At 43.0% G+C, this 12,371-nt stretch overlaps 1 protein-coding gene across 1 annotated transcript in view; it reads right to left on the reverse strand.

Annotated features, from left to right (window-relative positions):
* The window catches only part of LOC146176065 (5'-3' exoribonuclease 2-like), a 92,162-nt gene that overhangs the window by 64,921 nt on the left and 14,870 nt on the right, over nucleotides 1-12,371 (reverse strand). Inside the window, exons 8-17 of the mRNA XM_084582389.1 lie at nucleotides 11,748-11,855; nucleotides 11,601-11,650; nucleotides 10,513-10,638; nucleotides 9,117-9,196; nucleotides 7,607-7,664; nucleotides 6,581-6,638; nucleotides 4,029-4,078; nucleotides 3,868-3,915; nucleotides 3,263-3,319; nucleotides 1,408-1,551 (exon numbers count right to left, since the gene is read on the reverse strand). Coding sequence (XP_084438515.1) covers nucleotides 1,408-1,551; nucleotides 3,263-3,319; nucleotides 3,868-3,915; nucleotides 4,029-4,078; nucleotides 6,581-6,638; nucleotides 7,607-7,664; nucleotides 9,117-9,196; nucleotides 10,513-10,638; nucleotides 11,601-11,650; nucleotides 11,748-11,855 — 779 coding nt within the window. The remainder of the gene's footprint in view (nucleotides 1-1,407; nucleotides 1,552-3,262; nucleotides 3,320-3,867; nucleotides 3,916-4,028; nucleotides 4,079-6,580; nucleotides 6,639-7,606; nucleotides 7,665-9,116; nucleotides 9,197-10,512; nucleotides 10,639-11,600; nucleotides 11,651-11,747; nucleotides 11,856-12,371) is intronic.

Here is a 12,371-nt window from a genome sequence, read left to right on the forward strand (position 1 = left end):
TGCGTGGGTGTGCCCATTCTTTTGCCGAGCTCTCTCCTTCAGCACACGCTACGCATGCGCCAAGCCAGCTCAGCCCGTTTTCAGACAGACGTGGGACGCTTTCTCCAGCGTGTGTTGCGAACCCTCTGCGCGCGGCGGCTGACGTGGTTATGGCGCCTGCGGACGTTAAGAAGCGGCAGCTCTCTGTTTTTTTTTTCTTTTTTTTTTTGCGAGAGTCATTCTTTCTTATCGTTGTGCTGTACGCGCGACGTAGCGTAAGATATGGCGGCTGCGGACGTTAAGAAGCGGCAGGCTTTTTTTTTTTTTTTTTTTTCTGGCGGGAGCCGTTTATCTTTGCATGTATGAACCAACAGAAGCACGCTGTCAGCTGCTGCGATCATGACGCCCGCCCCAAGCGCGGCGTGATAAATCGAACCAGGCTTGTGCAATCAATCCATCACGGGCACTCTGCCAAGTTCGCTCCCCGCCACCGGAGGAGCTATCAAAAGATAAACGCGCCCTGATGTTATCGCTGTGCAACATCTTGGCACGCTGTCAAGAAATGAGCTGTGGATGCGACGACCGAAACGGAGTGATGCGCGCCATCGGCATGCAAGCGAAAACACTCGGATTTTCTGTCGCAGCGACACAGAAACCTTGTTTTGAGCTGCCGCGGTGGCTCCAGCGGCGAGCGGGACGCAGTTCCAACAAGTTGGAAATTTTTCGCTCTGTCACTGCCGCTCGTCGCTGAGATCGCCCAATCGCTTGCATGTGAGTGAGCTGGCCTTAAAGCATTTTTCTTTTTTTCAAATTCTCGGGCGCAAAAGTGGAGAGAGGGTTCATTATGCGAGTGGGTTGATTACGCGGCAAATACGCTATCGTTTTTTCGCATCGTAAGTGCCGTCACAAGCCAATTTCTGTATATCGAATTATCGATATATCGAACTTTTTCACGATCCCCTTCGAGTTCGATATATCCGGGTTCAACTGTATATAAAGGGCCGGTACTTTGAGGGCCCTTTACCCCCTGACGAGGCTAAAATAAAACAATTGTCACAGTGCGTCAGTATTCAATCCTGACTCTATTCACATTCTCATTTTCTGACGATCTGCACCTTGATGTGGTTGGTTTTGTTTGGTCTATGGAGTTTAACGTCCCAAAGCGATCCAGGCTATGAGAGATGCTGCGGTAGAGGGCACCAGAAATTTTGTTCTTTAATGAGCACCGACATAATACTGCACTGTTTTGGTGTGCTGCAGATACTATATAATAAACTAAATATTCCAACCAATTCTGAAAAAAAAATGTTAAGAGAACGAGACTCATGAGGTTGAAATGCGGAAGTCACACAATGCAGGCTTCCACACTAATCCATTACAAGCCTCTTTGATGCTGTTTTGGTCGAAGGGAGCTGGAACATGACTCACGGGTCTGAGCATAGACTCCAGACGGCCATTGGCATGGCCTCCTCCGCCGTCACTGAGGTTTCTACGATGCTCCATCCCTTCACGGCGCATGTCGTAGGCCTCCCGCTTGGCATTCTGCACAGCAGCCACGTGCTGCCCAACAGCCTGCACATACATCGAAATACTTCATTGGGACATCCTTAGATGTCCACCGGATGTCTATTGTAAGAGAATGCCCATGCACTGATCTCCAACGCTCTTTCTTGTGTTGCTCACCTCATCCCCACAAACCTCCTTGGTCCATATTCTGAGTTTGCGGCGTCATTGAAAGTGTCGCTATCTCACGTGACCTCAAGTCATCTGATTCCGGTGTTTCCATCTATCAGATGACTCAAGGTCGGGAAAATAGTAAAACTTTCGATGACGCAAACTCGGGATATGAATCCTTACCTCATCTGGTGCCGGCTATGTCTGGCACTCCTTCAACTATCCTCTCCAACTGCCCCCTTCCTCCGTCCTTCACCCCCTCCATGCCCCCACCCACAATAATGAACCCCCTTCTGACGGTATGGGGACAATGGTTCCTAGTTTTCCCTTTTGTGCCTAGATTTGGCAAAGGTGTCCTTGAATATAGATCCTTTCACGAGCCTCAGCGAAATCTGTTTGACTGGGGCTGTGGGGCGGGTTTTGGGAAAGGTAATCCTCAGCCTTCCCTGTGCCACGAGCACAGCCATGTATCCAATACGGCAGCGCCCACGACCACTCTTTGAAAAGGTCTATAGTTATCTCATAGCTCCATTAATTCCCTCCCCATGTCCATTTCTTATTTCATTTTCAACCACAATATTATGAACATTTACAAACCCATTATCTTCACCTCCCGACGTCTTGCAGCATGTGCAAGAATTTATGGATGTAACGCCAAGGGAAGTAACGAAACTATCAAAGAGATGACAGTAATTAAATTTTATTGTACAGTGTGTTCCATGCAGCTAAGTAGTGTATATAAATCTACTCTACCGCTCATAGCGAGTTCAAGCACAAGAGGAGCATGTAGACATACACAGCACTATCAATTTATGGTTACTCAAAACACCACCATTCAGGTACCGTGCAATCGACAATAAAATTAACTTTCTTTGACCCCTGAGTGTTAACCTACATTGCTAGAACTCCACGAACTGCAGCAAAGCGTCCAAGTCCAGTCTCAATGCAGTGACCAAACGGTAAACAAAATGTAACATTAACACTCAGGCACCCCTCTTAACTTCCATATTTAGAGCAACTTAAACTGCTCAACACTTTACCTTTTCAGAGAAGGTAACAATAAAAGTACCCATTTGTTGCACTGGGTACAGAGATGTGTGGAAAATAAACTCGCTGCCTAACATTACTTGTTTGATTTGAAAGTTCTGAATACCAGTTTTTTTTCTCTTTCGCAAAAAACGAAAAGAGTGCCATAATGTATGCAGTAAGGTTTCTTTTCTTTACCAAATGGTGATCAAGGGCAAAAAGCAATCAAAGGCTTTTTCTATTTTGAGCATACCTTAGTGAACACGCTGACGCCAAGATGTGTTTGTACTACTTGCTAATAGTCATTGTTACGACAGCTACATACATACATCCGATACACACAAAAAAACGAATTACATTGCTGCTTCTACACGCGTCCTAGAGTAAATAAATGCAGCATCACAATTAAACATTCTATATAACAAAATCTCAAGCAATACAACTTGGACATGTCGAAATTGAATTCGGCTGGCAGAGTCACCATCCACAAAATTTTGCCACAGGGCATACACTTATTGCTGCTGCACTTCAAGGCTTTTCAGTCAGGAACGCCAAGAAAATGTCAATAAAGTGTAGTTCTTACGACTGGGGCAAACTGCCCACCAGGCGTCCATGCCGGCCTCGCCTCCGATTCAGCCTCCTGGGGAAAAAGAAAAAAAAAAAAGGAGAGAGACAATTTTGCAAATGTACCCAGAAGAATGCAATGCCATCTGTGTCACTAAGTTGCCGACAAATACAGTATTGTGCTTGTCATTTTAGAAATGAGGAAACCTAAACTTTCCTGCACAGCTTCTTTTTCTATTCATGCAGTAGAGGCAAGCCTAGTTGCATCACACTCTGATATATCCCTGAAACGATTATAACAAGAGGAAAGAATTCCAGCCCTCGTAATACTGGCCTGCCCTAAAAAAAAAAAAAAAGGCACACCTAGTAAAAGGCCCCAGATTCCTCACGCTAAACTTTACACAGTTTTCTCTTTACTGTCTCAAGGCTTGTTATCAATCATCTTCAATAATGAAATGCAAGCTACCCTAGACAGCCAAAGAAAAAGAAAAGCACGCTGATAAAGTGCTAGAATAAGAAGACTGCAACACGACTGGCTTATGATACCTGCAACTTCAAACCTGCTTCTTCATCTCCCAGGAAGAGAAAGCAAGCAAAAACACCTGAAGCAGCATTGACACCAACCATTTTCATCCTCTTCTTCTTTTCCTTCATCCGCCGCTTGAAGTTGAGCTGCACGTCAAAACAATGCAACAGTTAGACAAGCCAACTGCATGGAGCTCATTAGAGCCAACACGACACAATCAAGTGGAAAAAAAAAAACGAAAAAAAAAAAAAAAACCTGCCTCATTCTGTTGGCGACGCTTGAAGATTTCATCTTCAGCTTCCCCAAGCTCTGCACAAGGGCACAGGACAAGTATTTGTTACGAAGCGCCAAAGCTGAGCGACGGTTAAACAACCTTGCAGACTTGGCGGCCAATTTCACAATTTCCCCTGTCAGACACTTCAATGGGAGAATGTAATTAATACAAGAGATACTGCTGAGCTCAAACGAATGACATGTTACAGCAAGAAAACTTGGTAATATGAGCTTCAAGAGACCAAGAAAAATACCCAAATTATCAAATCCTCCCCTCTCCTCACACCTTCCTCCATATACTATTATATATATAATTACATATACATATATAATACTATACATATATTGCCGAAACCCATCTACACCATGATGCAAAGAGGCTCCACCACGCAACTATGAGTAGCATGTATGAAGTGTGCTTTTTCGGCTCATTGGAAAAGTGTAAGAATCACATGGACGGATATGAGGTTACACGTTGGCATCGAAAAAGCCAGATGCCCTTCCGGTTTGAATACGAAAGGACAAGCTGGGCACATCGATCGGCTTCGCCATAGTTCAGGCAGCAGCTCGGAAAATGAAAACGAAAACTATGCGACCGCACGACCTTCACGAAGTCCGAGGTTACTCTAAACGTTCTATTGCCTGAAGTTGTGTGCGCACCAGAAGTCAGAGCGTGCCACTGCCTTATTAAGAAAGGATATTTGGATGCTTGTTTACTGTGCAAGCCATCGTGCGACAGGAATAGCAAGTCAGATACCCAAACTAAATTTAGCCATTGCAAGCCCGGTCGTATCCAAAGTGGTGAGCATTCAATGCAGCCGACAAACATGAGCAGCGGCCAGGACCACACTGGAGGCCAGAACTGTCTGGATATCAAAACCAACAAGATTTTTCTGCAATTCACCAGTGAAAATTAGGTCATAAGCAATGGCACGGTAGATGCCCTCTAGATTCCATTTCCATGTAGGAATAAACCCACGCAGTGATAAACTACGATAAATTAACGAGCTGATGGCCATCCCTTAAACAGCGGAATTTTTGCCCACAAAACAAACGAGACACTTGGCTCCACTAAAAGTGAAGAGCTCAGCAAGCAACCAACAAACTAGTAAAAGAGAATTTGAGGACAATTGCACATAATTTGCTTGTTTGTAAAAATTGACCATGTGAACGTTTAGCTAGGTCGATGCATGTACAGCAGCAGAAGATGCATCCATCATTGACAAATATGGCTTTTGAAACCTCCCTAGCACTCGATTCAAACTCCCGACATCAAGATGGTGGTTGCTGTTGGAAGCGAGCGTCGGTGTAGCCTAGGCCTCAGGGCTTAATTTTTTTACTTTTTTCCTTGAGGTCTAGGCCTCATGGCAGAGAAAAATAAAACTACCTTGATGCACTGCAGTTTGGCGACACCCATATAAATATATATATATTTTTTACGTTTTCATGCTTACAAATCCCCCTTTCAGTGAAACTGACATCTTTGCTGTTAGAATGCGGCCCACAATCAATACAGGCCAATTTCAAATTCTCTCTGGGGTTCCTATAAATGTTCCAGTTAAGAGCGGGAGCGTTCTTAGGTGACACTGCATACTGCAACGCAACTGACTATACTCTGCTATTACCAAACTCCTTACACGAGCCCCTCCAAGCTTTTCTGTGAAGAAACGATGACGTGTAATCAACGCAGCAAAGTGATAAAATATTACCTTTACACCCGAAGCGAAGTACATTACACATACCTGCAAGCCTGGCAAGATCAAAAATCATTTGACATATGCACAAAACGCGGGCACCTAGCGCGCACCTTTTTTCCCCCCGAAAATAAGCATTTAAATATACACGCGCATTACAATCGGACTCAAAATTGGTAAACCTCAAAACCAAAACCAAAATCTCAAAACCCGAAATGAAGCAGCTCAGTAAACCGTGGCCAGCCACATTGCGATCGGTATCATCAGTATCAGCAAGCCGGAGTTTATATAGTCTTTTTTTCTTTTCTGGCTTGGTCATGTGGTACACCCCATGACTCACATGATAAGATATAAGATAAGCTATTCAGCTTATCTGCAACATGCACGAAGTGAAATTCACCTGAAACAAGTCCCAACTAGGTGCAGCACACTCAGAGAAAGCTCCATGTTTGCTTCGTACTAAGGGCGCGCAAATATACGAAATTTTTAATGCAAATTGAATATATATTTGTTATCTGATTCGTACTCAATTCGAAAAACTGATATTCAGAATTTTCCAGAGTATGTAGTTTCACTGCACTGCCCATCTTTGAATTTTCCGTTTGTTGTTGCTTTCACCGATCATATATTTGATTCGACATTCGCATCCGATTCTCAATTGAAAATTTCACTATTCGCACACCCCTACTTTGTATATCAGCGTGCATACAGCTCCTTTCTGGCTGGAACTCAAGGACTGAGTTATATATGTCCCACTGTATCTTTCTCATCACCCACTTTTGTTGACGACTGTGATTAATTTATTTTACCTAGGGGATAAGGACATCAACCTCTTCAGGCTTACCCGACATAATCAGCTGCACCCGGTTCATGGCAACGAAGCCGTTCTCGGTCAGGTAACCCTAGAAAAACCAACAGTCCGATTGGAGGCACACAGTACCCATAGCCAATGGTAGTGCACACGAGCCTAACTATGTACAACCTTTATCCGAAAAGTTCCGAGACTCTGTCTGTGAAAAAAAAACAAAGCAAGGCAGACAACACCAAAGTCATTTTCAGGTACTTTAAGGTAGTCTCCCATGAAGTCTATACACAACGTATAACGCCTGAAGTCTTTCAAGCAGTTACAAAATAAATTAATTTAATTTGCTCTTTTGTCATGGCGTCCTGAATGGAAGCTTGTCATCCAAAGCCCTTTCACACGGGATGGCACCGAAAACACCATATTTCATCTTCAGCAATGAAGCTGTCGACAACTGCAGCGCCCTCAACTTCCTTGGGGGACAAACAAGCATGAGCTGACGCTCACGTCTTCCTGGTCTTACGCTACAGATGTCCACCTCTCCACAGTCATTCACAACAGAACGTGCTGATGACTAGTGGTAATGAAGGTTTCCAAAATTAACGCCATCTAGTGGCTGCCCCAGCAATTAACACAAACAGTATGTCAACACCAAAACAAGATGCTACACATATGCGCCAACTTTTCTTTTCTATAATAACTTCTAGGGAAGAAATAAACTAGTCTTGGAACTTTACGGACAAAGGTTGTGTACAGGTCTATTTAAATAGGTTCCAATCCCTTTGGGTACTCTTAGGTAGCGTTGTTAAAATAAACAAACAAAAAACATTTTTGCCGCAAGCCCTTAAAATGACAGAGCTGTCGTGAAAAAGCACCAGGCTTTAAACATCAAATGGCCAAAACAAAGCTGACTATAAGGCCGCACACACCACCAAAATTTTTATAAGCGGTGTGAAGGCCCGTAACTATTTTTAGTAGCAAAACTCTGAAACAGCCAGTACAACAAAATACAACAGGTGCTAATAAAAAACAAAAAGAAATCAAATTAGAGCAAAGCTATTTTCATACCCCGGTTCTGTAAACAGCTTTCTTGTACAGGTTGACCAGCCTGTCAATAGCACCTTCCCTGCAAGAGAAGACAACTCTCATTTTACTGACAACTCATTTAATTAATTTTTCATAAGAATGTGGTACTTTACCAATTCAAAAGAGAGAAAACTGAAGTCCCCATTTCCACTAATTATGAATTGAATGGTGAAAAAAAAAAATAATAATAATCACACGGTGCTTAATGATTACCTTCGGAGACTGGAAAATGTGTCTAGGGGTTCAGCTGTGAGCTTATTCAAACGTAACAAAGGCAGCTATTTTCTTTTTTTCACAATCTACTGACATGCAATTGGTTCAGAGCCCCTGTCAGCAATGCATCACATGATCTTACAGTGTGCTGTCATCATGTCATTATGACAATAACAAATGTGAAATATTGAGGGCGGAGTGTTGACTGGAAGCACAGCCGACAGCGTAAAAAAAAAAGGAAAGCCTTAAAACCCGCGCATATAAGTCACATACTGTGGAATTACATGGTCTCGACTACAACTCTGTAGGCTTTTCGGGCATGGGGACACTTTTTTTTTTTTTTTTTTACGCAAGCTTGCCATAAGGCATATTATAAAAACCTGTGTAAATTATTGTCCGTAAGGAACCGGAGAAGGCTCCTGCTCTAATTGTTGTCGGCGAGCCATTTGGAGAAGTCCTCTTTCCTTGTTGCGGTCAGTCCCACTTCCTGCAAAATCTTTATCCTTGATGCCCTTGTCCCTGCACAAGTCCACAGCAGGTGGCGAACATCCACTTCTGCAGCTGGTGTGGAACACTTCGGGCATGTGGTGGGTCTGATGTCTTCTTCAGATTCCCATTGGCATGTTATCGACGGGGTAAGGGCCGCCCCAGCTCTTATCCTTCTAAGGAAAACCTCCTCCAATCTCGTTAAGTTATGAGGGAGGGGAAAAGTACACGGGGGAATGAGAGCATGTGTACTCTTTCTTAAAGAGGATGCTAAGATGGGAATAGCGGAGCGGGCATCAAAAGGGAGCCTGGTGGGGGGTGCATTAGTGTTTGGAACTTCCCGTGTGAGGTGGTCAACTTTTTTCTGCTCATCGTTCTCAGCGTTTTCTGTTCAGTGGGAACTTGAACGCATTTGTCAGGGCTCCCAAGATGAGCAAAAGGGTTCCAAGCACCAAAAAGCTCTCAGAAAGACTTCTCACTCTCCATCAAGGCATGTCACAGGTAAAAATTACCTGTGACACAAATTGACACAAAACAAGCGCGAAATTGCAATTTGAACAGAACCACTACGCTGCAGCACAAAATTTGAAACAGTAGCTAATCAGGGCACAGAAAGGACATAAGAAAATTGTTGCATTAAAAGCCATGACACCTTGGAGCTGGACTTTTTAGGGAGGCCTAACATCATTTTTACACCATTCTTTTAGTATTTCGATAAACATGATTTCCTTAAAGACGTAATCGCACGGATTGTAAACGGTAACAAAAAATGTGAAAAGAGACAGACACCGACCTGATTTCCAAGGATGGAAGGTGAGGGAGAAAGTCGTTCCCCACAAAGAAGCACATGAACACCCAGTCGTCGATGGCCCTCTGTAAAACGCAATTTGGGGAGATGTGCACAAAAAAGCATAACGGTTGCACGACAGTTTCACTTGGACCAAAAGGTGTTTGGAATATATACAGTGCATGATGATGCAAGCTCTCTTATTTTGCTTTTTGAACGGGTGCGTGCACTGTAACGCTCCAAAACTAAACAGGAGAAATATATAGTTCCAAATAAATAAACAAAGTTGCCCCTATACGAAAATAGAAGTTCCTGGCCCCTTAAATGCTTGAAAGGAGAATAAACAGATGTTACTTGACTTCCTTTACTATTCTAGTTCTGAACCCAGCAAGTACGTACATAAAAACTGAGTGGGTCATTCATTAGATATCATACAAGCCTAAGAATGAATCCACTCAGCTCATGGTGAACAAGACATAGCTTATCAATGACTGCCAAAAGTACATAAACGCCCGCAATTTTAGGAAGACTCAACCTATCACTGTCATTTGCGAAAACAGGAAGCTCGGGAGCTCCTGTTAGACCTCATCAGTAGGCCCTCATTTGCGAAAACAGGAAGCTCGGGAGCTCCTGTTAGACCTCATCAGTAGGCCCTGTGAGCAGGTCTTTTCCCAGATGGGTCGCCCACGTGACGTACCACTCTGTACGCTGCTGCTTTAAACTTACTACATTAATTACCATTAATTAAACCTCCATTAATTTAAAAAGTTGGATCATTCAAGCTAGGAGACCATATAAAGCGGGCGCAATGACAGCCATAAGTCTCTCACTGCCAAAACATAGCCCCAGTAACATAGTTTCCATTTCACTTCCCTTAAATTCCCACCATCCCACTGCTACCGTAAGGTGCACACATCGACCAGTTTGCCCTATTGGATACTGCTTTACGCGTCACTTGTCTTTTAATTTTATTTTGGAATGGTGTCACATCATTCTAACACCTACACTTATTGCTCTCTCTTGTATCCAACCACTTCCTTCGCTCTTATTCTGAGCCATAGTCCCGCATCTGGCTATCCTCCTCAAACGATTCCACAAAACATGAGGAGGCCGCTTGTTAAGACTCACTACTGTTACTGCGTCGCACTCACAAAATAGTCATGGAGGCTCTTATGATTTTGGCGCAGTTCTTACGATCTTCCCGACAGTGTGTGCTACGTAAAGCACTCGACAAAACCGCGAAAAATAGTTATTTTAGCCTAGTTTTCATGTGAAACGTATAGACAACAATATTCCAGGTATTCAATAGATAAAATTACTGCGATGCAAAATCTTTTGAGTAGCGAATTTATGAGCACTTGCCACTGGAAGAAAGGAACATACCCGCGGAGAGCGAGATTACCTCAATGTTGAAATCGAAGGGAAGGTTGTCCATTCGAAGCTCACGTTCAAGATACTCGTGCAAAATGTTGAGACGAAGAAAAATGAACTCCGTTTCCGCTCCAATAGGTTTTTCGAGCTCGTCGAACTAGGAAGACAAAGAAAGAATAAGACATCTTGTTAGTGTCTTCCATGGCTTCAAATATATGCGAGAGAAGGAAAGGTGATAAAAAATGCTCCGGGCAATGAATCTGTACGTTTTATGCATACGAAATAGGTTGCAGAGAAATAAGCTCATGACAAGCAGGTTCCAGATATGAAGTTTATTATCCTGCAATATATGTATACATTGCTGTGGTACGATGAAGTATGCGGCGTGAAAAATTTCAAAGAAACAAACATCGTGGAAAACGCTCAAGATACAGTGACTCCCGTTAAAATAAACTATGATGAATTCTCAGATAAGATGGACAATGAGAGACAGTTTTGTTGGTTCCCTTACCATAGTGCAAAATGTAAAAACTGTTATGAACTGTTTATGAACTGTTTTGCCTCTCCTTCAATTACCATGACTTTCGTAAACATCGTGAGCCACAGCCACCTCGTGGAATAAAATTCGTGGGCTGCTTGCACAGCACTGTCAAGAAAAAAAAAAGTCAAAAAGTGCGCTCCGACAAGATGGCTTTCGAGTATCACTGCGGAGAACAGTGAGGAAGCTGTCCTCGGCTCTCAGAGCAAAAACTTAAAACCAAAAAGAAAAAAAGAAAAAGGAAAAGAAAGCCGCCACTGCGAGATACAAACAGCTAGACCGGAGCCATTTTCGAGTTGGATAACGGTAGCTAGTCTCGTGCGCTCCGTCTTTAGCTCACCTAATGCGTGTAACTAATGCTGTTTTTGCAATAATTTTCTCTCCAGAAGGCTACTTGATTGATTGTTTCTATGTAGCATATATTCAGACACACTAAACATGCTCAAGTGTTGTTGTTTTTGGGGCGCAGGGTTTAAGCCGAGATGACCAAATTTTGTGATCCCAGCAAGTTTTTTCTTATAAAAAGCAACGATTCTACCCCAAGTTAATTAAAACTTCTTCGGCAACTACAAAATACTGACCTCGCCCGCTTTTTCCTTGGCCAGACCTTGGCAGTCTTTCATTTCGTGTCCTTGGAGATGAGAAAAAAAAATATAGTTGTGTATTCGAGAAGATTATTCCACAAAAGTAAGCAGATACTGATCCAAAATTGTTTTGATTTTGCTCACCAATTTGTCCACAGAGTTCACAAGGCCTGGGCTGATTGGGTTTGAATTCTTCTCGAATGATGGTGAAGTTGGGTTCATGGGTGGCTAGCCCCAGCATAATTAGATCAGCTATGAGAGCAACAGAACGAATACGGAAAAAAATAGAATGAAGCCTATGTTATAAATACAGTACAATCTCATTGCAAGAGACATGTTACAAGAGACACATGGCAATGGTTCGGTTGCTTTTCCTATGTTTCGCATGTTAACAACATTGCATACAAAAGACAAGGTTACAAGAGACACTCAGTCACTAAGGGCAACTTTTGCAAGTCCCAAAAATAACTTGTTCACTATTTAGAAGAGACACAATTAACTCAGGTGTGCTCATGCAACGCAGCTGACTCGCACGAACTCGTATATGCGACAGTTTAGTTTCCTTCTTGGTTCCTGACATATTGCAACAAAACAGGACACTGATATGAAACAGATTTAGTTAAGGGAAAGTAAACTTGGTTCTCTTAAGCTGGTAAATTGATAAAGTTGGTAAGAATTTTTGGGTCCCTTGAGTGTCTCTTGTAACGAGTTTTTACTATTATCACAAGCGACCACGTGCAGGCTTGCTCACATAAGTAAACGGAGCAT

This window comes from Amblyomma maculatum, chromosome 10 (assembly GCF_055883805.1).
Source record: "Amblyomma maculatum isolate TAMU_Amacu chromosome 10, ASM5588380v1, whole genome shotgun sequence".
NCBI classification, from domain to species: domain Eukaryota; kingdom Metazoa; phylum Arthropoda; class Arachnida; order Ixodida; family Ixodidae; genus Amblyomma; species Amblyomma maculatum.